The 25,410-nt window shown below is 43.1% G+C and overlaps 1 protein-coding gene across 5 annotated transcripts in view; it reads left to right on the top strand.

The window, feature by feature from the left end:
• Positions 1 to 954: 954 nt before the first annotated feature.
• Positions 955 to 25,410, top strand: part of NR3C1 (nuclear receptor subfamily 3 group C member 1) — a 74,457-nt gene continuing 50,001 nt past the window's right edge. The window contains exons 1-3 of one of the 5 annotated variants that reach the window (XM_041119300.1): positions 2,304 to 2,536; positions 2,984 to 3,131; positions 3,654 to 4,842. In XM_041119300.1, coding sequence (XP_040975234.1) covers positions 3,668 to 4,842 — 1,175 coding nt within the window. In that variant the 5' untranslated portion in view covers positions 2,304 to 2,536; positions 2,984 to 3,131; positions 3,654 to 3,667. Of the gene's footprint in view, positions 1,273 to 2,095; positions 2,263 to 2,303; positions 2,537 to 2,767; positions 3,132 to 3,653; positions 4,843 to 25,410 lie in introns of those variants that run through there. The other 4 variants (XM_029997997.2, XM_029997998.2, XM_041119302.1 and 1 more) reach the window with 4 other exon arrangements.

Below are 25,410 nucleotides of genomic sequence, written 5' to 3'. Positions count from 1 at the left end.
TTCACGGATTTGCCCCCAAGCCCTCCATCCCAGCTCCTACCCGCCCCTAGAGCTGTCCAGCAAGCTCCACGGTGGCTTTCCCATGACTTTTTGCCCCTCTCCAGCGCAGCCCCCCAACTCCCCGCAACTTCGCTTCGCGGAGAGGCACTGCCCACGGGGAAGCGGGCTGCCCCCGGGAGGGGAGCGGGGCCCACGCGCGGGGGCTCGTCCCTTCCCCCGTGGCGGGGACAGCCCGGGCAGCCCTCGCGGCACAGGTGGAAGGTGTCCGCTGGCCGGGCCGGGGGCGAGAGCCGCGGGGAAGCCGCCGAGGCCCGGGGGAGGGCGGCCCGGCCGCCTCAGAGCTGCCGCCCGGGGCGCTCCCCCCCGCCCCCCGCCTTCGGTTGGAAGTTGAGGAAGTGAAAGAGGAAAGAAACGGGGCGGCCTCGCGGCTTCCTCGGCGCGGTCACCCCGGGCCGTCGCCCGCCGGCTCCCCGCGCCCCCTCCACGGCACCGGGGGCGTGTGTGTGTGGGGGGGGGGACTGTCAGCCGCGGCCATCGGGGAGTAGGCGAGAGCCGCCTGACAGGAGAAGCGACGGGCGGCCCCTCCGCGCAGGCTGCAGTTGCCCGCCTCAGCCAACAGGTTGCACCGTTCCCCCTCCCTTGGGCCCGGCGGGCGCTGCCCAGCGGAGCCGAACGGGGGGCGGCCGGCACCGGCGGGCTGCGCTGTGTCGCACCGTGCCGGGCTGAGGCTGAGGCGTGTGGCGGGGCGCGGGGCGGCGGGAGCGGGCGCGCTGCTGCCGCTGCCGCCCCTCTCCGTGCCGGCTGTCTCCACTCCCTCTCCACGTCGGGGAGGCGGGAGGAGGGAGGGAGGGAGGGAGGGGGAGGAGGCCGCCGCCGCCGTCCTCCATTTTGTGGCGGGGGCAGAGCACCGCCGAGCGCGGCGCTGCCCGGCGGAGGGAAGGCAGGAGCGGGGGGGGGGGGGGGGGGGGCGAAGTCCGCGGAGGCAATTAGCGCCAATTAACGGAGAGGGCGCCGCAGTGGTGGTGGCGGTAGCGGGCGGGGACGGGACTAGGTCAGGGTCTCGGGTCGGCGGGAGAAGAGGAGGAGGAGGAGGAGGAGGAGCAGCGGCGGCGGGGGGAGCGGTGCTGGCCGCCGCGGCCCCCGTGAGGGGCGGCTGTTGACTTCCTCCCGCCCGCTCTCTCGCCCCTTGCAGCCGGCTGCCGTCCCCCCCCCGCCGCGGTGCGCGATGGCAGTTGGCGGCTGAAGGAGCCCCAGCGCCCCCCCCTGGACGAGGTAAGGGAGGTGGGGGTCCCGCGGGGGGCAGGGGGCCGAGCCGTTCTGCGGGACTTCGCCCCGGCAAGTTCCCCGGGGGGGGGGGAGGCGGTGGCCCCGCAGGAATGCCCTGAGCGCTTCGGGGGGGGGAACCGAGCCGCCCCCGGAAGGATCCCGGGGTGGGACGGGACGGGAGGGGGGGCACGGCGGTGCCCGGAGCTGCGCGGCGTCCCCCCGCGAGGTGGGTGCCCGGGGTGGCGGCGGGGTCCGCGGCCGGGGGAGGCAGGGACCCCCGCTCCCCCCCCACCCCGAGCCGCGGGGCGTCCGTCGCCGGCCCGTCAGCCTGCCCGCCCCTGCCCTTCGGCCGCCCCTCGGCCGGCCGGGCTGCTTGTCTGTTGTTTTGGGGGAAAGCGGCGCGGGGTCCGCTCGGCCGGGGGGGGTTGGGGGGGTGAGGAGGGGGAGCCGAGCCCGGAGTGCAGCCTTGCAGCCATGGGCTGGTCTTATTTTGCAGAAGTGGGTGTGCCAGGGAGACGGCTCAACAGGTCTCGACACATTTCTCTGAAAACTATACTTTGCGAAGGAGAATTTATTGTAATCCGGCCGATTTTAAGTATTCGCAGCTTTTTCCTCCTTTGGGCAGGCTCTCGCATCTGATTTTTGACGCGTTTCCTACGCTGGATGGGCCGCTGCTTTTTTTGGAAATTTTGGGGGGGAAATTGTCAAATGGAATAAGGACATTTTTCCTCCCCTTCATGTAAAAAAAAAAAAAAAAAAAAAAAGAGCAGCGAAACTGGAGGTAGATAGCTACAATTTTTTTTTCCGGTCGCTGTTGCCGTGTCCTCCTTAAACGGCCCAGCAATATTCCCGTGCCATTTGCAATCTGTGAGATTTCGGGGGGGGCTGCCCCATTCCCGTTTGGCGCTGCGTGCTGTGGTCCCGGTTGGCAGGCGGCTGGTGGGAGCGTGGCTCGCCGGGCATGACCCTGGAGACCCTGCGCCTCCGCGAGCACGGGTAAGGGACCCTCTGCTCGGGCACAGGGAACGGCTGTACGCAATGGTGTCAAAGGACCGAGAAGGGTTTTCGCATTGAGATTCTCCCACTCTGGACGCTTTCACCCAGGCTGAAGCTTGCTGGGGCCACCTTAAAATTTTTACACGTGGGGACTTTTTGTTGATCTCAGTCTTAACTTTGGCATACAGAAAGCAGCAGCGTTCATCGGCAGCCGGGAGAAAATGGGCGGCAGAGACGGCGGGTTTATAATTAAGACGACCATAAACTTGTTGTGAGCACTCTTGGGTCGCTCGGTTTAATGGATAATTCCGTGGCCAGGCTTCAACTTGGGCATTGCCTCCTCTTACGGGTTGGGGAGGGAGTGTGAGCTGATCACTGTTGGCTGTTTGCTGTTAGTGTTAGGCCATAGACAAACAGTATAGAAAGCTTGCCTAAGAATTTACCGTTATTCTCTAAATATTTATGCTCTGTGCTGAAAATAAGTTTCATCTGTTTGTATTTACTACATTTAGGAGATTTGTTTTCAGTGTTAGATGTGTTTGGAGAATAGCTGTGAGCTGTTGAAGTGTTTGAAGCTAATAAAAACTACTTTATTTTTAGTTAGTTCTTATTTATAAATTTGAGATCTATTTAAGGAATTGTGTTGAGTTTATTTCAAGATTCACGAGTTGCATTTTAAGCTGAACCTATGCAAAGATAGCAAACTTTCTGTTTTGTGGCAAGGAGGTTGTCTAACTCCTGGACAATAACAAGCCGCTTAGATTTTGTCTGGCTGGTAGGTACCGCCTTTGAGAGCTGGCTCGGGAGGCTTCAGTACCTGTTGTGGGTGATGCATCTGAACCTGCAGAGAGGGAAATGACTCGGGAAAGGTGATCAATGTCCTTCTCCCCTGCCCTGCTCAAGATGTAATTAAATACCAGGGAAAGTTACCTTCCAAAATTTGTAAATTGGATACTTTTAACAATTCTTATGCTTCCTTACTTGCTAGGATGCGTAACAGAGCTACAGAGCGTGTTCAGAAAGATGTCTTGTGCTGTAGTCTGATTGTTAGTTGCATGCAGGCAGACTTACCCCTTCATCCAGGTTTAGCAAAGCTTTAAAAAATACACTTTCTTGTTACCAGTCAGAAATTAAAAACAAAACAAAACAAAAAACAAAACCCCCCAAAAACCCCAAACCAAAAAAACCCAACTAAACAAAAAAACCAAAAACAAAACCAGTGGGTTTGAGAAGGATGTGGCACATGTCAGTTCGTAGCTTGATTTGCTGTGCTTTCATTCTCAGGGCAGCTGAACCAGGTTTGCCAGGCTAATGATTTAGACTTTATTTTTTAAGATGTTATTAAAATATCCTTGCCGTGCTAACTTTGAATGCTTCTGATCTTTTTATAGCTAATGTTACAGTAATGGATTCCAAAGAATTGCTTAACTCGTCGGATCAAGACGAAACACGGAAAAATGCGCTCATCAGTACCAAAGGAGGGATTGTGATGGACTTTCATCCACCCTTCAGGGGTGGAGCTACTGTACAAGCCCCTGTGTCTACATCTCCTCTCCCTGTGTCTTCTCAGTCAGATTCCAATCAGCAACCTGCTTTGGCTGACTTTTCAAAAGGATTAGTAAACAATGTGCCTCAGCCAGATCTTTCCAAGGCAGTATCGCTCTCGATGGGACTGTACATGGGTGAAACAGATGCAAAAGTGATGGGAAATGACCTTGGATTTTCACAGCAGGGCCAAATCGGCATGTCTTCTGGAGAAACAGACTTCAGGCTCCTGGAAGAAAGTATTGCAAGCTTGAACAAGTCCTCGAGCCTGGTTGAGGACGCAAAGGGAGCAATATCTTCTGAGGTGCCGCTGGAGCCGGGTTTCCCAGGCATGGCTGGCCGCAATGTCCCTTTAGAGTCAGGAACTGCAGTCCAAAGCCAGGTTGGCTCGAATGGTGGCAACTTGAAGTTATTCTCTGAAGACCAAAGCACCCTGGATATTCTCCAGGATTTAGAATTGCCGCCGGTGTCGCCTGGCAAAGAGCCCAATGGGAGCCCGTGGAGGCTTGACCCGTTGCTAGATGACGGTGGCTTGCTGTCCCCTATATCTGCAGATGATTCATTTCTCCTGGAAGGAAATCTCGGTGAAGACTGCAAGCCTCCTATTTTATCTGACACTAAACCTAAAATTAATGACCGTGGTGACCTTTTACCCAGTTCCAAAATGCCAATGCCTCAAGTGAAAACAGAGAAGGAAGACTTCATTGAACTCTGTACTCCTGGGATAAAGCAAGAAAACATGGGCCCAATTTATTGTCAGGCAAACTTCTCTGGGTCTAATCTGCTGGGTACTAAAGTCTCTGCCATATCTATCCATGGTGTCAGTACCTCTGGGGGACAAATGTATCACTATGATTTAAATACTGCATCGCTCTCTCAGCAGCAGGATCAGAAACCAATTTTTAATATCATTCCATCTCTTCCTGCCGGTTCAGAAAATTGGAATAGGTGCCAGGGATCAGGGGATGAGACGTTGGCTCCTTTGGGAACGCTCAACCTTTCTGGCAGACCTGCTTTCTCTAATGGCTATTCAAGGTAATTAGTTTTTGTTGCTCTTTATTAAAATACTACAAGTATGTTTAGCACAACTGCATGTGTGCTGGTTTGGGTTTTTTTGTTGTTTGTTTGTTTGTTTGTTTTTCATTTTGAAGTCAGTCATCCCTTTTTCGTTTGTTATGTATGGGTGCCTGATCAGACATCACTGGTGTATATTTATTCCGTAGTACGATAGTAGCTTTAACCAAGTACTCAACTATTGGTATTAAAGGGAAGAAAAGAGGAGGGGAGCTGGCATGCTTTAAAAAAGAAATAAATGGATAACAATAAAAATTCTAAGATACAACCTAGAGGGAAAATTGAGTACGTGGTAGAAGGATCTGCACACAAGGCAGTATAGAAGGAAGGCAGTATAGAAGGAAGTATTTAAGCATATACAAAAGCTACTTCATTCTCAAGGGTTAGAGGATCAATCACTGTGGGGGTTCTTTTCTTCCTAGTTTTACTTAAATGTTATGCACAAAAATAACTTGGTTGCTGGGTAAATTTCTAGAATTACATTTAAGCTGAACTAGAGTTTTAGCTTTACTTGGTATTGCATTTACCTTACATGGACAAGGAGATTCAGAGTAGGAAATATTCAGCCGTTTGTTTAATAACTGGATTTAAAGAGATAAGAATATTTGCAGTAAGTTTTAAACGTACCTGGAATTTAGCTCTTAAATAGAACTGCGGGAGGTCTTGCTTATAGGTGGTTTTTTGAAAGCAGGGTATTTTAGGGGAGCTGGTTAGTACGTATTTGAAGTGACTTTGTAGTAGTGTTTCCTACAAGTAATTTGATGGTGCAGATATTCAAGTAAAACATGTTTCCTCTGCCCTTCAGGAGTAAGTGCAATGGTGGCAGCTTTCTCAATGGGTAGCTGTGTACATCTCCTCTCACAGCTGGGGACGGGTTCTGGTTTCAGTATGAACACCTACTTGTATATTTTCCTTAGCTGTTCTTTGTTTAACATATACTTGCACAAGCACAGTGTTTGGTCTCAATGGAGGAAGAGATTTTTGCTGTGTTTCTGTGGAGTCTTAGTTAGAAAATGGTTCTTCAAGTCCATATATGTAAAACCAGTGATTGTAGGCTTCTAATGAAGTATCTGTTTTAACTTTCTTTTTTTATTTCCCCGCTGACAATTGATCCCCAGAGCGTTAGCTGCCAGTCCCGGGGCTCTCCCCACATGTTATTTGCTCCATTTGCCACAGTTGGAATGAGGTGTGTGAGGATTTCTTCTTTGTTTCAGGAAGACAACTTTTAACTTTCTTTTATTCTAGATTTCTTTCATAGTTTTTGATTTTCATAGTGAAGATGTGGGGTTTTTTTCTGTGAAGTGTTTAAAGCAATTTGTAATGTAAGGAATCTAGAAAGGAAAATTGGAATTTGTGGATAAATTCCACTTTGATACGTAAATATTGAATGTGCCTTATCGTTTATTTTGACAGAGTAGAAATCCTTTGTGCTAACCTTTTGCATAATCAGTCCAACTTCCATGTTAGTTTGTTTCATGGGGGTTTTTTGGTGTTTTTTTTTTTTTTATTTTGCTCTCGCTATCTCTTTAACGGCAATCATCATAAAATCTGTATCAAAGCAAGAAGAACTGTTTCTGAGTTGGAGGTGAATTTCAGTGACTGTTTAAGTAAACAGACTCCTTGTAGATAATGGAAATGTCGCTTTTGAGAATACTTCTGTAAAGGTCATGCATTGTTACTATTTTGCAGAACTATTTAGGTAGAACCAAGCGCATTCATAGGTGAATGGTTTACACGTAGATCTTTGTCCAGCTTTTGGGGAATTTCATAAACGCTGATTTTATATATTATGTTTCTGATAATGTTGTGATGAAAAACCCACTCAAGCTACTAATGTGTACAGAATACATCTGATCCTAGAGTAAAAAGGACAGCAGTGCTAAATGTTATCATTGCTTTTATGAAGCAAATTTGAGGAGTGTGTTTGTGTTGGAGCTGAGCAGGCAGCAATAGGCAGGCGTGCTGGGGAGAGCTGGCAGAAGCCCTCGGCGGAGCTCCTGTTGTAGGTGAGGGAGCATCCTCAGCATCGCAGGCAAAAGTCAGCCTCCACCACCGGATAGTATTAACAACGTTGTGCTGCAAGTGTTTACGTTCTTGCTTCCTGAAAGGTTGTCTTACATTTTATTGCTTTGTCTTGCCTTAAGATAATTGAGGGGGTTTTTTTTCTTAATTTAAGGAATGTGTAAAGAATTTTGGGGTGGCTCCTAGTTGAGTTTTGCATAAAAATTTATTATTTCTAGCCTTTATGGAAGCTGTTCTTATTTCCCAAGGATTTTTACACACTAAAACTACAAAGTCCAATTCTAAAAACAACATTGTTTGAGTTTTCTTCCCCACCTCCACCCCCACCCCCCATAAAATAGAGGTAACTCCATCTTCTTTTTAAGATGTTTGAGATACTAATGAACCCTTGGTTTGAAGCAGGAATTCTCTTTCTTCCTGAACATTGTCAGTAATATTTGGTCTAAACTGGGTTAGTTTAAGGTGATGCATTGTGGATTTGTTTGTTTAACTTACAGAAGACTTAACAAAATTGGCATTTGTTTTAGAAACAAAGGAAGGACTATCTTGCCAGGTTCCTGTGGTCTTTTTTTTTTTTTTTTTTTTTTTCCTTTTTGGTACTAATTGTGTGAGATGAAGGCTGGGATTTTGAGAATTCAGAATTGCTAAACTTCAATTTCCAGTAGGAAGTGTTTCTTGGTGTTGGTAGAATTATTTGACTATACAGAAAATAATTCTATACTAAACATATGCAAAGAAAAACTGCAGTTCTGTCCTGGTGTTCAGGTAGTATTTAATCTGACTGTTTTAATGGAAAGCATGTAATGTCTCTTTATAGACACACAGTCTTGAATTGATGTCATGTAATTTTTGAGTGATTTTGCTTCTAAGGACAGCACAGTGTGCTGTCTTTAATGAGACAAGTGATAATCAGGACTGAGAAAACTAATCAATTTTCCTATGAAAAGTAGGAGAGATTCTGAAGATAACAAGCAAAATACGAACTTCAGAAATTTGTTCGATATGAATGAATCTGCAATAGTCGTTAAATTGCTGTCTGTATCTCAGGGTTGTAGAAGAGTCTGCCAGTGCTTGTGCTGATGTGCAAAGCTTGGAGCTGCAGCTCAGTGCTTCAGCAGCTAACACTCAAAATCTTCTTGAGCAGGAGCAAAACTCCAAAGAGGGCAGGACAGCTTCATTCTGGGGTTGCTTTGGTGAGGTCTCCCATCTGAGCAAGCAAGCTGCTGACTGATTGCAGTGGAGTGAACTAAGGAGAAGGTGGATAGAATAAGAGGGAGGAAAAAAGTAGGCTGAGACAATTTGCCTTAGATTTTCTTTAGTAGAAGTGAGACAGCATCTGGAAGAGGAGTAAAACAGGCTGAAAGCATTTGGTAAATGCTTCACTGAAGAATTAGAGGATTTGATGGTGTCTGATGGGATATTATTTGTGATTTATTACACAAGCACCAGTGAAAACTGTTAAGTTTCGAGGAAATTATTTTAGCAACGCACGCTCGTAGGACTCTTGCGTGGTATATACATTAAATCCATTGCTCAACTTTTTTATTCCTCTGACTTCCTGGAGATGTGGCTTGTTTTGGGGGGAGTGAAGGACGATGAGAAACAACACAGCGACGCAGGGGTTTCTGTGTGCTTTTTCTCTGAGCCTACAGCCAGAATTTACAAAAACTGGGCCCCACTGGCAGTGTTACGGCTTCTCTTATTACATTTGAAATCATTCCTAGTACTTAAGCTTGTGGGGGATAAGGATCATTAAGGAAGTTTAAGAAAGGGCAAGAGCTGAGAGAAGCCATGAAAGAGGAGGAGAATCTGGAAGGGGGAAAAAAGTTTTGCTGGTCGGTCGCAGTCCAAAGCCTTGCTTCCAGGAGAAGTGCCTTTCTGCCTTCACTCTTTAGCTGGGGTTCTTCTTGGACGCGGACATTTACTAGAAGGAAGGGGGGGGGGAAAGTGATCTTTTGCTAGAAATGGTAAAGGTCAGTTGTCCGTTTGTCTTACTGCATTTTTTCAGCTTGGCTTTTGGCCAAGGCCAGTGGCTTGGCACGGTTGGATATAGTACTTTAAATGTTGTCTGACTCAGCAGTATATAATGTGTGGTACATATGGAAATATGTCTTTTTTCATAATTCTATTTTGATATAAAAAACAGACTTGTTATTTGGAGGGAGTGCTCAGGGTTTCAGTAGTCTATGTTGTGATTTGTCAGCTTAATGTAATACTGTACTTGGGTTTTGAGTCTTGGAAATGCACAACAAAAAATCTAATTGTTTTGGCAGAAAGGGATGAATTGGGAATGTCCTGCAGAATGCGCTATAAGGCACTATGAAAAGGTAGCTAGATAAATGATAGGTCATGTAAGATATAATCCACGTGAGATGTAATCCACTTTTTCAGATTTTAGCCGATCAATTCAGCTAGCTGATAGCTGAGGAGGTTTTTGTAAGTGCAACCCAAATTGTTAATTTCTGCTGATTTATTTCCCCCTACAATGATCTCTATTTTAAGCCTAGCTCTAGCTTATAAAACACAAGTTGATTTTTGTTGCCCATTGCAGTTTTTTAATCCATTTTAAATAATGGTTGAACCCCCTGTACTCTTCTGCTGGCAGTGAAAGCAAAACTATAGTTGAACCAGCTCTACTCAGGAATCTTCTCATAAATGTGAAATACATGTATTACACAACTCCTCCATCATATAGTTACTGTGTTAAAGATGACTTTTACACAGTGAAAGTTAATTGTCTTGGGGATGCAAATGTCACTTCTTACTTTGACTGTTGCCGCTCATTCTGGTAACGAACAAGTGGTTAGCTCCTCTGTACATACATGTAACTGTAACCTGGATGATTTCTATGTTTTAAAAGGTTACCAAGTCTTCCTTTCTTCCTAGGTCCCCTTTTATAGCCCCCACCTAGCAGGTGGGCTTTAGGGGGCTTCATTGGTTTTTTTTTTGGTTTTTTTTTTTTGAATGTTGCCTGACTTCAAGTAGTGAAAATCGTAGAGGAAGAACCTGGCACTGTTGCCTTGAATATAATGCTTATACCAAAGTTGGACTGTTGGTTTGTTACACTTTGCAAAATTAGATATGTTGTTTCTCTTATTTCCACGCCAGTTTCAGTGTGTCTGTCCCTGAGTACTGTTTACCAGTGCATATGCTTAACTTAATTGTTTCCAAGGCAGATACTGTTGTTCTAGCAATCAAAACTCGCAGTTAGTCTGCAGTGTGATGGGAAAGGCAGTGCTCCTACCAGAGTGTCTTTGGGCTCAAGTAAGGATACCTTCATAACTCTTCACTGCCTCTTTCATAACATGTGGTTCAGTGGAACGGATGCTGTACTGACGACTTTGACTCCTCTGATATGGTGGTTGCAAAAACTTCAGCCATGCTCCTTTATATTTTCTTTTTTATTGAGGTACAATATTTAATCAAGAAAGAAAACTTTTAACTCATTATCCTCTTACCTATTGTAAGCTGGTCATAAAAAGAAGCTAATAGTTGTGTGGTTTTTGTTTTGGTTTTGGGTTTTTGTTGTTGTTTGGTTTGGGTTTTTTTAGTAATCTGCAGCTACTGTGGTCTCTTCAGAGTGCTTCTTTTTGGAGCAAATGAGGGATCCAGTGTTGGCACTTTAGTGCAAAATGTCTTGGAGCCTTTTTCTTAGGACATTTTGTTTAAATCTTTTTACCACTGGCCTGAGAAATGCTCATTCCCACACCATTGGATGTTACGATCAGTGTCTTCTCCACAAGCTTTACAAGAGGAGAGCAAGTACTCAGCACTCAGAAATTTGCCTGGGAGAAATAAACATATGTTTCTCGGTAGTAACTTTTCTCCTCACAAAACCCTTGCATGTGGAATATTGCAAGACACAGTTATATCTCCATTCATTTTCTGGGGTAGGTGAAGACTGCCTAAGCCAATACCCTACCACTGATGTGCTGGTGTAGTATAATGTATGTATGCTGCAAGTGGTTCCAATGTCATTATTCTTGACATAAATAACGTACCAATAAAACCCTGTTTTCAATCCAAGTTATAAGCAATGGGAAAAGCTTTGTAGAGCTGTAGTTACAATTATCTTGGTTTTGTGTTATTGAAATAACTGAAAGCATGTCACCTCTGGTCTACAGAAATGAATTTTAGAATGTATTCATAAAATGATCAACTTCTAACTGCTTAGAAACACAGAAACAAGTGTGTGTGCAACAAGGTAGTTTCTGGGAAGAATATTTAACTGTACAGTACACTGCACAACAGACCCAGGGAGCTTGTTATATTAAGCTCTCTTTGGTTTTATAGTGTTTGTCTCCCAGAGTCTGGCAGTATACACAAATTTTAATCTGATTTACTGAAGTATTAATGTATTGCATTGTTGCAAGTACAGATTATTCACGTTCTCATTACAGCAGTTTTCTGACTGATTCACTGTAGTATGATACCCATTTAAAATACAGCCTTTGCTTAAATAACCAAGACATTTGTAGACCAGGAGTTAATCCTGATCTCAGTGCTGGGTTCTGGAAATACTAGGCAGATACTGTCAGTGGATGGCCTCATCCCCATGGGACAGAAGTGAACCAATACAGCTGGAATAGATGGCACGCAAAAAAAGAAAAAAAATTATTTCAGCTCATTGTCTTGGCACTGACTTCACATCAACTAGTTTCAATTATCTGTCGGAAAAAAATGAAATGCAAAAATTATAGTTAACTTTATCCATATCTGAGGGTGAGAGAAATTGTGACTATCGCTTTGCTGGTCACCTGCAAAGGAATCTAAGCAGAAGTACGGTAACCTGCACAGAGTGTACTCTATCTGCGTGTTGGAGCACTTAAGTATTGTAGACTTAATTAAAAGGAAACCGAAAGACTGTGGACGTGCAACTCTCGCTGCCTTTTTGCAGGAGTACAGGAAGGTGCGGGTTGTCCCCCGTGCATAACAAGTCCAGCATCTTGAATTATGGTAGTTACTGGAGGGGTGAGTAATTGTGCTTCCAGAAGCAGTGTGTCGGGTTGGGAAAACAATTTAGTGCAATTACTTTGTCTCTCTTGGAGGTTTTTCTTCTTACCTCATCTTCACTACAAAGAAGGTGTAATGTTGTGCATATGCCTCCTACGTCCTTACCTGACTCAGCTTAACACTAATCTCCACTGTGACGTTTTCTGCTAGAATTATTTTCCTGGCTGAAACAATGTCTTCCTGCATGCAAGCTATGCACTGTATTGCTTGAAATACAATAACTATGTGTACTGTGGCAAAAGCACATCCCATCTAGTTTTGTGGCCCGCACCAGTGGATTTATCACATGGCTGTTTCACGTGTCCCAGAGGTGCGTTTTGGCAGCAGTGGTGAGGTGTAACTGCAGCGTCACGAGCTCAGGGAGAGGTAATGCTGGCTAGCACCTGGAGTTCAATTTTGTAATGTAGATGATGTCAGTTTTTCTTGCTGCTGTTATGTGAGACTTAAGTTTAGATTCCAGGACACAGTGTTACTTATCCAGGATATCATGTAGAGTTTTAGAATAATGGTTCCTTAAATCAATAATCACTACAATTGTGTGGATTTCTGGAGGAAATCTTGCTCTTCAGAAGCCATCTTGACATATTCTTATAAAGTATATTTCTGTGCTAGCCAACTGCGTTCTTAATATAGTCTGTATCAATTGGTTATAATTAAAGCTCCATATTCCATATGTACCTATGGAGCTCTCAGTCCATGTTAAGTCCTCCTAGAAAATTACAATTCTGATGCAATTTGAAAATTCATATCCCACAAGCTGCTAATATTTTGTTGTGGAGATGCAACATTATATGCAACTTCCACTTTTTAATCAAAGATCTCAACTATCCTGAGGTCACAAAGGCAAAACTGCTGTTGGGGAAGGATTTCCAAAATAATAATAATGTCTTTCTTGAATTCAGTTCACTGCTACTGTAATTTAGTTAAGAAACTGAGTTCCATATTAGATTTTACAGTAATACATTCTTCATACTATTTGTAATAGGTTTGTACAGTTACTGTGTGTCAGAAAACAGCTGGAGATCATGATCGTATTTATGCATCATGGTCACACAAGATTTAATATGAAACGTCTGAGCAGCAGGACACAATTTACTCTTCTGTTGCTTTATTCAGATACTTCATATTTCTGGTTGCTTTCATTTGTGTAACTAAGTTTTAAGTAAGGAAGTACTGCTCAGGATGCTGGTTTTCTTTTAAAAAAGAAATCAGGTCAGAAATGAATAATTTGCCTCAAAATACTATCTGGGAAACTTGCTGTATTGTAAGGTAAAAGCAAATAATTGAGTATTGATGAAGTATGTAGTTTATTCAAATAAGCAAATAATGGAAATGATTTTATAGCTTTGTGGCTTAGTTTTCTTTTTTGTTCATTTTGGTTTTATTTTGGAGGATCTGAGATCTGATGCTTTGATTATCAGCCTCTCAATAAAACTGGGAAAAGTCCTGTAATTGTCCTTATCTAAAAGATGTGTTGTGGTGGGCTTCTGGCTGCATCAAGGACTTTGGTCTTGTCTTGTATTAGGAACTTGGGAGGTGTGGGGGGCCGTGTTTTGGGGTTTATGTGTGTGTTCCTGTCTCTGAATATTTGAATACCTGCTTCTCATGGAAGTACTCACTGAGAAGAGGGGTTCGAAGGTGGATGACCTCTTTGTTCACAAGTAGGCAGTAGCTTGGCTGCATCTCTCTGGTGGGGTGAGAGGGGCATGAAAACGGGGTGCCTGTGGTTGGAAATTCTGTGAAATGTTTAGAAAATGCATTTTTGGTCTTGGATGAGAATCCTCCAGCCATTTTATGACTCCTTTCCAGCTGTGTGAATTGTGTGTGACCGGGGAGGGCTTCGTTTGCTCTCTTCCTTCCCAGCTGGACGTTGAAGGAGGACACTGCTGCTGGGGGTGTGTGGGCATCTGGCCTTGCTTTTGGCTTTGGTGCATCTGTGAGTTCTCTAAACCCTGCATGGTGTGTCTCTAAACCATGCCATCCCATGCCGTCATAACCTGCTTTTGAGAGCACAAGTGTGAAGTTCTGGGGTTCTTTGTCATTTTTGTTGCCAAGCTTCAAAAGGGCTGCTCTGCTGCATCCCGGTCTGTCCTGAGCTGAGAGGCTGGTATCTGTGACAGAGAAGAGCAGCTGATGCAGCTTGTTTTTGTTGTCATCACTTGGAGAACCTGCTCACCTGGTGTGTGTGTGATCCTATGTGATGATGTAGTAATAGGGTCTGGTACGGCTTCGGTACAACTTCGTGTGGAAGGAGAGCTCTGCCAGGATAGTGCTGCCAGAATGAACACGTCAGATGCTGCAAATGACAATTGCTGCATGGTAGAGCATCTCCATGAAACACAAGTCACACTTGGGGTGTTTGTCACGGTAAATTGAATGTGGTGTGGCACTGGACTTTAATAGTCTGTGTTGGAGCCTGTTTCTATGCTGCTTTCCTAAGCAGTTTTTAACCACTTTTAATTCATTCACTGACACTTTTAAGAGATGAAGATGCATGGTGTGGCTTTGAAGGAGGTTGAATGTCAAATCGATGCATTGTCAGGAAAGGATTGTGTGATCTATCATATCACTTAAAAATGAGGTGTGTATGAATACAGTTATAATGTGCTATTGTAAATAAAATGTGTAGTTTTTCTGTACCTTTTCATTTGATCAGATGATGTAAATTAATAACAATATATTTTAAATCAATACATTTCCATAGGCATGTTATGTATTGCTGTGTACCCATGTATTTTTTCCTCTTGCTTATTTTTGTTTCTTTCTAAGAGTTTTCTGTTACCTTTCTGAAGCAATAACTTACTAAAGGCATCAGCTAAAGCTTTTTAACAAATCAGTGCTGAAAATGCGCATGTGCTGCATGCACACGTGTGCATGTGTTATGCAAGAATGCAGTTCATGATGTTAACTTAAAGAAAATACATACTTGCAGACTTCATTGTTTCATGTCCTGGTTTCACTTTGCATATTACTAGCTGTTCTTTTCTCTCTCATATTTTTTTCTTGGGTTTCTTTTGCTGTCAGGTCCTTTGATGGTTTATTTTGCCTGTTGAATTTATGTTAATCTTGTGCTATGTATGAATTGCTCCAAAATTAGTTGCATCGTCCCAGTATGAGGATGAGGTACTTGTAATATAATTATGACCTTTTTTTTTTTTTTTTTAAAAGAACTCTGCATCTTGGTTCTCTTAAAACATGGAGTAGATTAGAATATAAGCCAATATAAACTATTTAAGAAAAACAGTCTTATCTGAGAACAGGCATTTTAAAAGGCTTTAAAAATTAGAGATCCTGAACTTGGTATCCAGAAGAGCTTTTGGATGCTGGAGATGAGTGAAGGAGTATGGAATTTCACTTCACAGTTTAATTTTAGTAAGATAATAAATGTTTATTGAAATGATAGCAGACTGCATGTGAAATGACCAATTCGGATTCTTTCTGAATGTTAGAATTCCTTATAAATAGGTCTTTAATCAGTGGGAAAAACTTTACTTAAAGCGAAGATTAATTCAACAGGTGAGTTGGGTGAAATCAATTGGCATGGTTTGCAGCAGCAGCAAGAGCTGGGGGCAGGCAAAGGAGCCCTCTCCTTCAGGCAGGGTCCTGGTTTCTCAGGCAAGAATCAGCAGTTTGTGGAAGCCAGGTAGTGCGAACACTGAGTGCATAGGCTAATAACTAGAGGAGGGTGGAATACATTGCCAGTTTGTAAGCGGACACAGTAACGCAAATGATGGGATTGGAGGGGCCTTTGGGGATCCTCAAACCCAGCCCCTTCTGTTGTACCTTTGTAATCAGTGCAACTCACAAACCCTACTGCCATTTTTTGTGTTGACAAGTGGTGACACAGAACTTGCACCAAATAGAAATCTTCTGTCCAGTATAGGTGCCTTACTTGTCTGTAGGCTCTTAAAATTGCCACGGATTTCAGTATGGTGGCCTTACAGAGAAGCCATGTGGAGGTTGACGCTTGCTGCTGGCATGTTGCTGGTGAGCCTGCTGTGAGTAGGCGTTAGGGCCAACACTCACCAGCGAGGTGCTTGCAGTTTGATTTGAGCTATATTCAATGCAAGTCTGAACGAAACTGCAAATTCAGAATTTTCTGGGGTAGATATGCTGTCCTTCTATAACGCAAGTGAAAACCAAATATGGAGGGTAATTGAATTATGTAATATATGGGGCTCTACCTCGTGTATTCAAAGAGAAACTAGAAGTGGCAAGAACAGACGAATGCTATTAGGACTTTCTCTTTAAAGATTTAGGGCCTTATGTGCTTATATAGCCTTTTATCGGTGTGGAGAGGCCGACGGTCATGGCCCTGTGTGGTACGTGATGTGCGCCCCTGCCGCGGGGACCTGGGGGTCAGGGGAATGACAGTGTTTGTGAAGAAGGGGGGCTGAGGGTAAGGGCCTGTGCTCAAAAAGCAGAAGATAGAGAAGTTTTCAGTGGCAAGAGATGGAGTTAAAGACTGTCCTGAGTTATATCTGAAAGCTGGGGGTTCATTTAAAATAGCCTAAAGAAAGTAGCTTTTTTTTTTACCGTAAGTACTATTAGAAACAGGTTCACCTCTGTGTAACAGTTTTCTCATGAATGCAAGAAACTGTTCTGTTAGCAAGCTTAAGTTTTAAAATGTTTTAAGATCTTGATAAGTTAACTCCAAAGACATACTATTGAATTATTTTTAGTATGCTGTTTTCATTTATTTATTTCAATGATCATCTCAGGTAGATTCCAGAGGAAAACAACTATGATGAGGCTGAAGGGTTGTACCACTTTTTCCTAATTCTTTAATTCCAGTAAAAGAAATTACTGTGTTTTCATTCAGCTCAGTAGGATTAGGTTTTAAGAATATGCTAAATTATTGTATTGAAGAGATACCTGCTATGAAAAGAGTGGTTTAAAATGGAATAAAATATAAAGAAAGAAAAAGTGAAAGGTTGTAAGTTATACTTACTTGAAAATACATTAAGCAAGTTTGTTTTCACTACCTGACTCAGATTTCCAAACAAACATAGATTAAACGTGAATTTGTAAAGAATGATGGTATGTCTTTTTTTGCCTATTAATTTTATAAATCCCTTTTTGTAATCCCTTTTTGGAGGAAAGGGGAGACTTGTAATACTTTGTGTTACTTGCTTTGACCCAATGATACTGTGATAAGCTTAAGGTTTAAAAGAAAAATGAACATTAAATTGTATGCTCTCCCTCTATTATTTGAAGTAGCACAAAGTATGGAAGAGATCCTGTATCACAAATAGTCTCCCTTGATGCTGCCGATAGACAAGAGAGCTGCTACTTGAATACATATTTCGGAAAAAGCATTTTCTCTAACCTGTTCTCCTTTCACAGCCTAGACCAGGCTTCTTAAAGGTCATTTGGCCACACTGATTGTAGTGGGAAGTAATCTTTTTTTAAAATCTGAGTCCTGGTCTGTTGTAAAGTCCCTTGGTTTCATTTTCATACAGCTTTATGAATTCTGCCCTTCCTGAACATGTATTTCTACTAAGCCCCACATTATCTGCCATTTTCTAAACTGACCAGGAAGCTTTTCTGACACCTTCATTTTTAACAAAACCAATCTAACAAGTTTTGTAGTGAATTAGCTTTCCATAGTTGAAGACAAGTCTGTTCAAATGAAGTGCCATGTTATTTGCGAGTTATGTGCATGATTTAATAAAAATGAAATTTAGTGCTAGAATTCCTTGTATAAAATGTAAATGTTGTAAAAATCTGAATGCTCAGAGTTCTTTATTTTGAGTAGCAGAGCATTCCTTTTTTTATTTTGAGTAGTTAATATTAGGATGCCTGCAAGATTACATTCTTAGTCACACTAGATATTTGACAGCTACTTTCCAACCAGAGCAACTGGTTTGACAAATGAGCTTGGACCTATTTTATCACTTTAAAGGTTCTTCTTTAATGACTCTTTTAACACGTTAAAGGTTGGAACATCTGGTATTTTATTAAATAACAATCAGGAGGTTGGAATATTGCTAACAGTCCACTTGTTTTTGTGACTTGGTTTGTTCCATCTTGCAGATCGAAACTATATGGTTAAGTTGCACGGCATACCATACCATTGGGGAGGGAGGAAGTGAGTTATGTTTCTATTCCTGGCTGACCCTAGCCTCTAAACCGAGGAAGAGCTTTAAAGGAAATGCAACATTTAGCTCTTTGAATCTTTCCAAGCATTCGTAAGTGCTACCAACTCTGTCTTCCTGTATGCAGCGTTTCAAGACGTGGACATCTTAAAACTGCTGTCCTAATTTAAAAATGAAACAGAACATATACCTAACAAGGGAAGCCCCTAAAACTTCATGGAAATAGACAGCAGAACTCCAATTCCAAATTTTATCAAAAACATCCAAAACATTCTATTTCAACAATCACAGAGATGTTTATTTCCCAAACTGTTCCTGCTCTTGTCTTGAGGGGGATGCATATTCTTTTGGCCCATTCTTTGTTTAAGAACAAACTTGGGTTCCTTTTTTTGGATCAAACTTGGGATCCTTTTTGGGAGTCTCTTTCTAGGTTCTGTATTAAAAAAGGGAAATAAGTGCTACAACGTTTTTTGTTCACTCGTGTCTTTCCTATTCAAAGCTATTTGTGATGGTTCTGCTTTTGTGAAGATGGTGTAACTCCTTGTCCGTGCATTGGAAGTTGAAATAATGACTTTGAAAATGTGGTCTGAGCATTACGGTGCATGTCCCCACTCTGATAGAAGCCACTGTCACGGGATGATGTTCTTCTGTGGGATGGGATCAGATTTTTGGCTTTGGTTTGGCTGTGTATTCAAAAGATCTCTAGAGTTTTAAAAACCCTCAAAGATGCAAAAGGTGGTTGGGTGCCACATACGACGACTTGTGACTTTGGAGTATCCCTTCTAAACACATGTAACTTGCTTATGAAATGATGCCTGTTCGTTGGGTGCTAATTGCAAGGTAGATTTTTTCCAAATTGTGTTTAAATCCCATGGTTTAGCAATGATGATTCACTATCATATTGTAAGAAACTCCATAACTAAACAGTAAACTATGTCAGGATATTTATGGGATTGGGAAGCTAACGGCCTTCCACAGACTATGGAGGGGTCCACAGACACATTGATCACTTTGTATTTCTGGGAAGTTTCTGTCCGTGGTACAGATACAGCTGTCTTACCCCAATGGTGTGTCACTGGCTGCATCAAACTCTCCTTGCTGGAACTGGCATGGCCTCATTTGGTACAGCTTGCTTGAGATGTCCTGAAAGTCTGTGTGTAATGCAGCAAGGAAAGGCAGACTTCCAGATTTGGTTTCGAGTGATGCCATAAGCTGGCTGAAGAGGGTCCTGGTAGGAGACCTGCTTTGCAGTAGCCATCATAAGGCTACTGAGGTAGGCACTGTTGATGGAGAGAGCAAGCCAAGTAAGTCCAGCATACAGACAATTGTAAAAAGAGGGAACTATATGCAAATGAGGCAATTGGCTTAAAAAACAGCTCCCCCTGCCCCAAGCCAAAACTTAAAGAAACGGCACCAATACCAAGGAACCCCTAAACAGCTCAGAGACTGGCTAACAATATTGTGTGCCAGAATTGTATCACTTTGTGATACACTGATAGCTCCAAGTAGCTCCATTTAATAAAAAAAAATCAAAAAAAAAAAAATTATCCTTTTAAAACAGGGAAAAGCTTGCCCAAATGTGGTGAACAAAAATCCCGTAGAAAATGCAAGTTCCACTGTAAATAGGAAATTGAGAGGGATTAAAAGAAGGAGTTTGCCAAGTGCCTTGCGAAAGGTGCTCAACCCGGCAGGCAGCTCCCCGAACCCAGCTGGCGAGGAGGCTGGAGTGGGAAGCGGTGGAAGGATGTGGGGCAGCGGGTGGGCAGGCGAGGGATGGCTGGAGCCCAGCCATCGCCTGGTGGGGCCGCTGGGCACGTCCTCTGCCCCTGGCTGCGCTGGGCCCCTTTGGCACAGGCAGGGGGGGCCTCCGTCAGGCTGAGGGACGGCCGGACAGGTCAGTGCAGGGTTAATGAGCCACAGGGCCTGGGTGGCATTCGCCCAGGAGTCCTGAAGGACCTGCCAGCCAGCAAAGACGGTCTCTCCGACAAACCAGCCACCGTGACGGGGCTGCCGGTGTGCCTCCCGTTCAAAATGTGGCTCCGCGGGACCTAGAGTGGTGTGGGTTCATGAGTCCGACTTCTGCCCTTGGCAAGGTGGCAGATTGTAAAGCTGTAAGGTCACTGAGCACGTGAGTCCCTTGGGAAAGAGCTGTCCTCGCTCCTGGAAGGAAAACACCACCTCACCCGATGTCCTGGGTTTCTGTGAGGTTGTCAGTGAGCCTGTGGACAGGGGAAATCCAATTGACCTGAATATATTTGAATTTTTTTTTTTTCCTTTTAAGTCTTTGACATGCTTCCTTGCCAGAGGCCATTTAAAAAGAAAGAAACCAACAAAACCCCCCAAGTTGTCATGGAACTGGAAGAGTGGTTCTTTTGTGGGCTTGAGAGCTGGTTAGAGAATTGGAAGCGAAGGGTAGGATTTAGTGGTTGCTTTTCAGGATGAGAAGTCGACCGCCTGGTTCCCTGCGGGTCAGTGCTGAGACGGGGGCCTGAAAAGGGAGCGTGCGGAGAGGTTTCTGGGCTAGCTGATACGAAGCTATTTTGGGTAGTTGAGTGCCAGGCTAGAAAGCTCTCTGAAAGCGCAGTGAGCACAGGGACAAGCCAACGGGGGAGCCTCCATCTAGAAAATGTAAGGTTGGGTGTCTAGGGGGTATTATCTATACATTGCTTGTACAGCACGGAGCTCGGAGCTGGCAGCTGGGACTTGGGAAGGGGTTCTGAGTTGTCACTGATGGTTTTGTGAAATCTTAGCTCAGTGTGCTAGAGCAGCCCAAAAGGTAAACGAGGGGGTTTATTACCAAGAGTGGCCTCCGGCTTGTGCTTTGTGAGCCTTGGTGCGCTCGCATCCCCGTGCTATACTTGTCCGCTCCATACTGCCTGTTCTTGAGGAGGGTTGGGTTAAGTTTTTAATTTACTACCAGAACGCTTTTGTCAGACGTATTTGTCTCCAATGCTTAAGAAATCGTCCCCAAATGTCAACAAGCTAAACAGACAAAATGGAGGGGAAAAGTGTCAGCAAAGAGAATGCAACGTATGGTAGTATTAAACATTAGTGAAATCTATGGTGGTTGTAGCGATGTATTCCTGCACAACATTTTTTTTTCTCATTGTTAATACTGCTATATTCACGTGTGTGTGTATTCCCCCCACCCCATGTGTTAAATTCCATACTTCATTTTGTCTTTAAAATTGCAAATAAATCAAGGTAATTATAGGAAGCAGGCTATTCAAACTGCTGCCTAGGGAAATTCCTACATGCTTGAAAGCTATCCTTCACTTGTTTCATATGGTAGTCATAGTTTCAAAGACATCTAAGAAATTAAAATCTTCAATTATAGAGATAGGTTGCTCTGTCATATATATTATCGTCAGTAATTTTCCCTAGCTGTCCCTATTGTCCCCCCCGCACCGCCCTCGCCACACACACTCAGATTGCTGTAGCAGTGCTGAAGAACGTTGTTTTGACTCCTGTGCTGCTGCCAGACCCATCATCAAAAGCAGTCAGACCCACAGTTCTGCAAAAATAAAAATTCTTACCACTTACATCGCTGCTTTCTCTCCAACTGCAATGCATTCATAGTAACAGAATAAATATAAACTTAATAGATTTAATACAAATTTTTACAAATCTAAATGTAATATTTAGAAGTATTTTCCACAAATACAGCAGATATTGTCAGTCAAGAAAAATTAGAAATTGACAATGTTTTAGCTATTCCAATAATTTATTTATGTTTATTTTCTAATAGCAAAGGATAGAACTCAGTGATCTTGTATTTATAATCGTTCTTTCCTAGGGAAGATGATTATGTTTGTTGTTCCTTTGTTAGCAAAGCTTTCTGGTGCTTCTAAACTCCTAGTTTCGAAGATGCATTACATCTGGGGGGTTTTGCAAGGTGAAAAAATTGGCTATTGGGAAAGAGCTTCTAGCCAGATATTTCAGCTGTAGAGTTGTGTCCATTTTGGAAAACGGTTTGGTTTGGGTCTGGAGGTGCAGAGTCAGTGCTGTCGGGCAGGTCGACAGCAGCCTGTTGCCATGGGATCCCGGCAGTTGTCGTTACCCGGCGCAGATCCGAGAGGACTGGTCAGATCCCTCTTCACACATTCTCCTTGCGTGCAGTACCTTGTGTTACTTCTGTATGTTTCCCATGACAGTGAATCTGTAATAGTTTCCCCAGAATTGTAATTTCAGCGAGTAATGCTGTTCTTGATGCATAAGCAGGGAATGGTGTTGCGAATCTTTTGTGTGTTTCTTCCGTGAGGGTTTTTTCTAACTCTTTCTAAGCTGAAAGAATCATCGTGCAGATACTGGAAAGTATTAATTGCTTGGACTTACCCTTACACAACATGTGGAAAGTTAAGAGTAATTCAAACAAGCTGATGACTAGATGTTGTGTTGGTAGATGTTGCTGTTGAAGTGAGAATTATTAGCTTCTCCAGCTTGTATTTTGAAGAACTTCTCATGCCCGTAAATGAGACCAGGCTGGGAGTAGCTAATGGCACCATCCTTGCTGGATGTTGCTTCGCTCCAGTGTGCGTTGCTGTGCTCTCTTGCTCATATTTCTGGAGCTCAGTCAAGTACTATTTTCAGATAACTTCAAAAGAAATATTTTTTTAAATTAGTCTTTGAGCAGTCAGGTCCTTACTGTAATATGTCACAGTTTGTTCATAGAAATGGAAAACCAAAGCTGTGTAACTCCACATTGTACAGCAGTTTCTCAAGGAAGAGGTGTTTTACCTTTCTCACTGCCCTGGACTACCTGAGATCCTTCTTTTCACAGCCCTGTCTCTTGGTCTGTGTGTTTGAATTTAAACTTTTGACTTCTCCAGCAGTAAGTGTTCATGTTAGTTTGTCTCCATTATTTTCTGTTTACGTTGCTGAGTAAGATGATTGTAAACTGGAGAACATTATTACTTTCCTCTTTCTGCAGGTGTCTGTGTTGTCATCTGCTTTTATTAATACTTTTGTAGCATCACGCTCACCAAACTGTTGCCATTTGGTGGAGGTTGCTGTAGTTATTACCATCCTGCATCTCAAAAATCTGAAGTCAAGTATTTGATTATAATTTTGTAACACTCGTTAACATTGACACATTCACCTTTTATTTTGGATCTCTGAGTTAGTCAAGTCTCTGCTTCCTTTTTCTGTTATTGGCAGCACAATGAAGACAAGATCACTCTCAATGTATACACTAGCTTTTGCAGACAGGGGATGCTTTATTTAGTTCAGTGCTTTTTTGTTTTAATCCTTCTGGAAGCTATTGACATAAAAATAGTTCATATGAACAAAGATGCAGAAAAATGTAAAAATTTACACATATACATGCAAAAGGATATTGCTGTACCTTACAGATGGTGGTATCTTAGACCTCTTTACTGTTGAGTTTAGCCACGTTTAAAAGCTAACTACCATCCTCATGGTACTGCTGAGAAAGACAAATGGAAATTGAGATTAATTGTATCTCCTTTTATGTACTCATGAAAACTAGATAAAAATATTTCTAATAAATCCTTTTTTGCTTTCGCCTTCAGAAGGTCTTTGAAAACTAAGCAGTGTATGTTTGCTACAGGGCATGTGTGTTTCTTAAATCTGAATTTGCCTATTGGGAGAAGCACAGATAATGAGGAAAAAAACATTGTTAGGAGGTATGAGCCAGGTGTATGTCAGCCAGTATTTTAAAATCAAGACAAAATAGGATTTGGAGGAGGAGGAGAATGGACAGGTGAAATGGAGAAAGAGGGCAATAGAAAGGGGAGAAGATAAGTTGGTAACTGGGGGGAGACGGACCCAAAACATGAGTTGTACATGATTTCTGTTCTGCCAGGCGTGCAGGCAGGTGAATCCTCAGTGGGGTGCAGGGAATTCTCAGTGTAGAAGACTAACCTTAAATTTCTAAAAATTACAGTGATCATTAATTTAGAAAGTTAAAGCTATATTGAGCATTCAGACAACACAATTTTTGCATATTCAACTTCCTCTGTCTCTTATTTATGCATAAATGCAAATAATAAGTAACCGAACAGCCATACGCTGTATAAGCTCTTCAGATCTGTTACTGCCCTGCGTCCCTGGATGCATTGCTAATCAATCACCCAGCTGCTGTGGGAAGACAGCCCACTTGTGGGATCACCTCCTGGGCTTCCACACAGCCGTATGCGCACAGTGATGATGTCTTCTGCTTCCTCCTCTTCTACTGAGCTTGAACTGAAACTTTTCTGCTACCTGTACTTCTGGATTTAATATCTCTTTTTCTGAGCTGGAGTGTATTGAGGCATCCAGCTTGACCTCTTCCTCTTGTCTTGACACCTTCTTTATTACCTGTGTCTTTTTGTCTTCTTACATGTAACCTTTTGCTAGTCCAAATTTCAGCTTTCTGCAGGCCAATCGGTCTAGATTGCTTATTTATCAAACACAATAGCACAATTTCTAGGTTTGCAATTGACAGGATAGGCATGTTGGAATTCACCTGATGAAGTATTTTGGCAATGAAAACTGCTTTGTTCCCATCGGAGTAATGTTTTTTTTCTGTTGTATCACGAGCTGGCAATTACTGAAACTATATGCAAGTATATTTTAAAATTTTCAGAATGAAACTTACATTTAATTAGATTAGAAGGTACATATAGAAGGGTGATATTTGATACGTAATATTATTTAGAGAAGTAACATGCCAGTTTTGTCTTGGTGTAGACATGCAAATGTAAGACAAACATTTTGAGTCATGGGTTTGAAGTCTGTTGGTTAGTCCCAGCATGTAAGACAAGGATTAGTTTATCTTGTGAAAGATAGTTTAGAATAAAGTCTTTTTCTTCAACCAACTACAATTTTTGTAACTGTCCATCTAAAGCAAGAGGAGATCTAAGCGGATATCACCTGTCAGCTACTTATCACCTCTCAACCAAGACAAAGTTTCTGGCTGTAATCACGGGAGTGGGATTAGTGTGTGCTGACTGACATCAAATGCAGATGCGAATTCAACACAGCAGCACCTGCTGCTCTGTAAATGACTAACAGAGTAAGGATCAAACATCTTCTCCCTATCTCTTTACATCTGTGATGCCTTTTAGGCTTATTAACAGAATATCCATAACATTAGTAATGGTTTTTTGAGTCAGTGGTGTTTTTACGCTGTAGCTTTCCATTTGGCTTAAAAATGCCGGGATGGGGTTGCTGGTTTACAGCAGTCTGTGCTATTGGTCACCACGGACCAGCTGGCAGGCAGTGCCCAAGACGCTTCCACGGCTGCTCTTCCCAAAAGAGTCCTTAGGGCACGTTTGAGCAGCAGCCGCTACCCCAGTGCCTACAGGGCCAGTGAGTGGCTCAGACCCCAGAGCTTTGTCCACTCTGTCTCCCTAGAAGAAGGGAAAAGGAGCTCCTTGGAACAGTCTTGAACCGC

This window comes from Aquila chrysaetos, chromosome 22 (assembly GCF_900496995.4).
Source record: "Aquila chrysaetos chrysaetos chromosome 22, bAquChr1.4, whole genome shotgun sequence".
Lineage (NCBI taxonomy): Eukaryota > Metazoa > Chordata > Aves > Accipitriformes > Accipitridae > Aquila > Aquila chrysaetos.
The sequence above is the reverse complement of the archived record's forward strand: the minus strand, read 5'-3'. Positions and strand labels throughout refer to the sequence as shown.